At 30.4% G+C, this 6,000-nt stretch overlaps 1 protein-coding gene across 2 annotated transcripts in view; it reads left to right on the top strand.

Annotated features, from left to right (window-relative positions):
• Positions 1–4,821: 4,821 nt before the first annotated feature.
• LOC111035575 (orexin receptor type 2-like) overlaps positions 4,822–6,000 on the top strand; it is a 52,328-nt gene continuing 51,149 nt past the window's right edge. For both annotated transcript variants that reach the window (XM_022317249.1, XM_022317250.1), the window contains exon 1: positions 4,822–5,105. In XM_022317249.1, coding sequence (XP_022172941.1) covers positions 4,870–5,105 — 236 coding nt within the window. In that variant the 5' untranslated portion in view covers positions 4,822–4,869. The remainder of the gene's footprint in view (positions 5,106–6,000) is intronic.

Here is a 6,000-nt window from a genome sequence, read left to right as displayed (position 1 = left end):
TATTACAATACCATGACAGATAAAGTTATTGAAAGCACAGATAGCAGGTTTATAGAAAATAATCAAATATATTTTATGCGCCCCACGTGAACATGATAGTAAAAATAATTTTTGGATTTAGCATGTTTGTCACATACGTAACTATTAATTTTAGTAACATTTTTGGACAATTTTTAATATATTATGATTACCTGAAAATATAAATAAAGATACCTCTTAGAATGATTTACAATTAGAATTTATTATTACATTTTTAATGGACTAGGAATACAATTAAAAATGTATTTCCTGTTTCACATTGGTATAGGTAGATAATTTTATAATTTTGAAGTCAATAGACACCTTCAATAAGATCTTGTAAATATTGATGTCACATAATTTACAACAAATTCTTGAGATGTAAATAAAGTGAGCAAAACTTTGTTGTTTGCTGCTTTAACGTTTTAATGAAGGTTTTGTAAAGTGATGAATATCAACATTTTCATAGGTATAAGTATCTTCTTAAGCTTCCTTTAACTTCGTTTATGCCTTGAACTAGTTATTATTTCAATTATTGCAAGTCTTTTTATTTTCACCTGCTTAAATATTTATTTTGAGTTTAAGTGGCTTGAGAACGCTCATTTTAAATTGTAAAAGTTATTGAAACTCGCTCGTGAATTTTTTCGAATGAATTTAAGTTAGAAACTTTTATACTTATGACTTCCAATAACAAAAAATGTTCAATAATCTAAATTCTGATGAAATTATCGAACAATTGAAAATAAGAAATGTATTAAAATTAAAGTAAATTGCTTAACGGGAAGCTTAGGCCTAGTGGTGGATTGGTGATATTTTATTGGAAGAGTAAATCTAAGCAACCCATAAAAACTTTTTTTTCTGACAAAAAAAAAACGTTCATTGCCGGTGCTTTTGTGCCAACATTTATTTTTTGCAATTTTGGTCTTAAATAATTAAGTAACAAATACAGAACAAAGTTATACGTCGTGAATTAATTTAAAACTTATAATTTTATAGTTATAAAATATTATAGCAATGCAAGGCATAACGTTTAACAAAAATGAATTATTATGATTATTTCAGTTTTTTTCTTCTTTTAATATCTCTCTTTTTAATAGCTATAAGTTTCCTGTGAATAAATTTACTTTTACTTCTCAATTGTCCAATAACTTCATCATAATGTATATTTTTGGATATGTTAATTTCCCTATATATTAAACCTGCATATTTTATGGTCGAACAAGAAATCACTGACGACGGATAATACTGTCAAATATTATGTTTCAGAAACGTAAAACGGTTCTCTATCCCCTCTGACAAAGGTTTGACGTATTTATCAATTCATATTTGTACAACTAAAAAACAGGAAAATCCATGCCCACACAACAAAATACATATAAATAGATTGCGCGATAGTTCAAATGTATGTGTTTAACATTACAGGAAAATAATTAAGGTCGTTTATCTAAATTGAATGCCATTTATTATTTCGTTACGGCCTTACGGGTACTACTTCGGTAAGCCTTATAAATCAGAACTAACGTGATAGTATTTTTCAAAGGGGCACTAGTGAGATTTCAAATCCATATTTAAGTCGGGTGTTTTTTGAGATCTCAACCGTTCATGCACCGAAAGTGACATTGGACATAGGCGTATAATCATTATAATGAATAAATAGATAAGATCTTAGGCTATAAATTATAGATATCAAAATTGAAAATAATATAGATGCATAATAAAAAATATAATCAAATGAATTAATGAATAAAAGTAAATAAATTACTATTGGTAGTTCAGTTCATAAGTTTACATAATGTTTAATACAAATTATTCGCATTAAAATATTTTAGTACTCACCTGATTAGCTACAAAAAAAAAAATATTATGTTATTATTTTATTTATTGCAAAAAACGTATTTAGAGTTTGTACATTTTTTTGAAAACTTTGAGCTACCATTTCGTGGCAACAATGATAAAGAATGACTTCTTGGGTTACTTTTGAGTAACGTGATTTCTTTTAAGAAAATCTTCCGGGAAAGTTTCCATTTACAAACTAATAATATAAAGTATGAACCAATGCAATTTTAGATAGAGGTTCTGACCTCATAGAAAATTTTAACAAACTTCATGTTATTTTGGATGCATAATCTCGTTGTAGAGTTGTTAGGTTTACTTGAATAACAACTTGTTATGCATTTTGAAAGCTACAACTATTTTTTTTCTCGTAAAATGTACTTAAGAAGAAAGTTTAAATACTATTACTTAATAGGATGTTAACAAATACAAAGATTAAAATTTCGGAACATTTCGAAAAATCCTAATCTTTCTAAACCCCTGAAATTACGGAAAATCATGAAAATTTCAATACATTCATAGAACTAAAATGTGAGATAAAATTAAAAAAATGTATGTGAATTTTGATCTCTAAACAAATACACAAATGTAACATGATGGAAACGATTTAACGATTAGTTGACAGATAGCAACAGTTGGCAGCAATCCTATTACATTGTACAAGTGTTTATGCCCTTTAAATATGCCGTCTATTGTCGAATTTTTTTTTTTTTAAACGAGTTTATGCCATCTTAGACGTTAAATTCGGTGTTTCCGGATATTAGAAAATCTTTTGTCGACTAGACAAATTGCTGGCGGCTCACTTAATCAAAACCCGACCGGAGATGGCACTTGGGAAATCTTCACGTGGCCCGTATACTACGCATCGTACGCGCCATTTAGCCGTACGCACGTCTTTGACTTGATTGTGTCACTTTGTACGAAGTTAAGTAAATATCAAAAGCGGCTTTAAGCTGCGTATACGGAAGCATAATGAAGTTTCGAGAATCGCGAAGAGTGCTCGACACTCGACCGTTTTATTCTTTGAGCGGAACAAAAATTTGAAGGAGAAAAAACGTCAAATGCATTAGTGAAATGAGCTCCGTCCATAACCATCTTACAAGCGTGACGATTAATCATTGTTTTTAAATATAAAAATAAAAAATAATAACGGTTTCAACAATTTTAAATAATTATTGTGATTTAACGATGTCCTGTGGTGAGTCGAGAGAATCGATGGGATAATAGGTGAGTCGGTATCGAACCGATTAAACATTATTGTATAGAGTTTAACGGTTCTCGAAAACTCAACAATCATGCCAACAATATTATCGACCACCTTCTAGTTTTATGTTATTTAAACAACAACACAATTAATAAACACACTCGAATACGAATTTCGACACAATATATGAATGATGGTATTATCAATTTTGTCTTAGCTTTATAAATTATATAATTACAATAGGAAATATTATTATAATCATGTTCAATATTGACATTTAATAACTGATAAAACGATATCTACGTTTAATGTTATCAGCGCCATACAGCAATTATAATTCAATATCGAACATTACTATAACGGTACAATGTATCATTTAATACCTATGCTTTATTCGAGCGTACAAATGTATAGGCGTATTTTAGACAAATATAATACGAAACTCCTACAACGGCTGTAATTCTTGTTAAAATATCGATTGATCTGTCCGGGCAAACGAAATTAATGCGGAATAAATTCAAAGTAATTAAAGGAAAATGAAAATCATTTACTATACTTCTCGTTTATATAATTTAACCGAATGTATATCACTGCAGTTTGAATAACCATAGTGTTATACGAGTCTATCGAGTTGTCCCTTGTACTCGAACGAATTATTTTCGGTGTGAATTATTGTCGATCGACCCTCGACAGACTGTGCACAGCCTCATTATGGTTCTTGTTCAAACATTTTGGCTTTCCGGGCTCCAGGCATTTAAATTCAACCCTTATTTTGTTGTGAATTTATACTGCCAGACAACTGCAGTTTACATGGCGAATTTTAGTAGGTATTTCTTCTTGATGTGTCCATTCAGATTCAATATGTATTATTACAAAATACAACCACATAGTTAACCGAAAATAACCATTAACCAATACATGTTATATTATTATAATACTTGACTTTAACTAGCCATTATTTATTTATGTCCGCATATTTGATTCTTTTAAAGGTAAGAAATAATTTTTTCGCAAAGTATTAGAGTTTTTTTTTTTTAATAACTAGAGATCATAACAATACAGCTATTCAGACGATAGAACCGAACCACTATGCTATTCCACTTTTACTATCAACTTTAAATGCCCAAATTATAGTTTATTAACTACTAATTATAAATTTAAATCTTATATAATTTGAAAAAAATATTCTACTTTTGGACGCTGACTTTAAAATAACTACTTAAACTTTACAATAACGAAAATAGGTATACAGAAAAAGTATTTACAAAAACTCTCATACACTTCGTTAATCGTTTTAATGAGTGATAACTTATAAAATAATCATAATGTAAACCATTAACTATAATAGTTGTATAACATTAAACATCTAAATCATTATAAAACCATGTAGTGTTAGGTACCTTCATCAAAATCATATTAATTACAATGTCCAATAGTTAAAAATGCCTCATAACGATTGCCAACGAATATACTATCAGTTCTTATCTGAATATCGCGGACTTCATGACAAAATATAAATAACAATTATGAGATTTGAAGCTGCATGGAATAATTTTTCAAACCAACCGTACGCTCGCGAAATAGTTTTAGAATAGAGACAAAAATAAAAATATTCCGAGAGACAAAAAATTATTATGTTGAACGGACAATTTAGTTTATCTACGTGACATAATAAAATAATATATTACCATAATATTTTATTTTCGTCGTAAATATTGCACATTTTCGCTATAACAACAACACTCGACCGTTTATGACGTTGCAGGACGAACAATTTAACGAGACACGTCTACGCACAGTCGGCACACGAAAATATGTTCAACAACACGACTGCGCGTAATGGCAGCAGTTTGTGGACGAAAAATGCGGTCGGCATGGAACAGGCGGCTGTGATCGAAGAGCTGATCGCCGAGTTCTCGTCGTCGCAAATGAAATTCACCGAAACCAGAAGTATCCTGTTGATCGGACTCTACGTCCCGTTGTTCTTGGTCGCGGCCATAGCCAATTCCGTGGTCATCGTCGTGGTCATCAAGTACCACTACATGAGGAGGTAAGATCGGGATGTTTATTGTTTTTGGATACCTTGTTATACCGCCCGCTATACCTAGTGTTCCGGCCGGTAACCTATCTCGTGGCCTTCTATAACCTAACCATCGACCCATGCGGACCTCAAGGTTTACTATCGGTATAGAATAACCGCGCGTTATGTGTAAGCGATATCTCCGATCTAAGTAAACGTTCAACGTTGTTTTATGGACAAAAATTAGAGTTCAAGTACGATTTTTTCTTCGATACCTTCTAATAAATGTTTTCATTATAATTCATAGAAAATCAATACGCCATCTAGGTATACACAGTAATATAGAACAATACTAAGGTATAATGTGCTTATTTGTATCAACTCGAATCTACCTAGTTGTGAAGCCATAAGATCTCTGTTTTGTGGCAGAGGCACTTGCGGCTACCTTACTGGCATACAACTTGCAAGTATATTATATAGTTTGTAATGGAAACTAAAAAATCAAAAAATGAATTCTTAAACAAAATAGAATGATACATTATTTAAACAGTTTAAATGGATAATTCGCATAGTAGACTTTGTTGTACTTACTACTTAGTATTTTCCTAATGATTTTTATAAATACTTAAATTTTTTTTCACGTGTAGTAGAACTTGTAATTATATAACAGAAAATGTTGTGTAGCCAGTCTGAAAAGAGAGATTTGGTATAAATGCCTTGAAAAGCGAAAATGTAAAATAGATTTAAAAAAAATTACGATTACTCTATATTACGACACTTCTAAAATAATCCGCTATTCTAGGATCATAGTATACGTAAGTCTCCCAATCTCGTTGAAAAATTGGACACAATAAAAATAGTCAGTTTTTTTACATTTTTCTCACACCTTTATGAATGGTATGATACAATAATAAAATAAGATATG

Source organism: Myzus persicae, unplaced genomic scaffold (assembly GCF_001856785.1).
Source record: "Myzus persicae strain clone G006 unplaced genomic scaffold, MPER_G0061.0, whole genome shotgun sequence".
NCBI classification, from domain to species: Eukaryota; Metazoa; Arthropoda; class Insecta; order Hemiptera; family Aphididae; genus Myzus; species Myzus persicae.
Note: the sequence above shows the minus strand (reverse complement) of the source record. Positions and strands in the feature narration are given on the sequence as shown.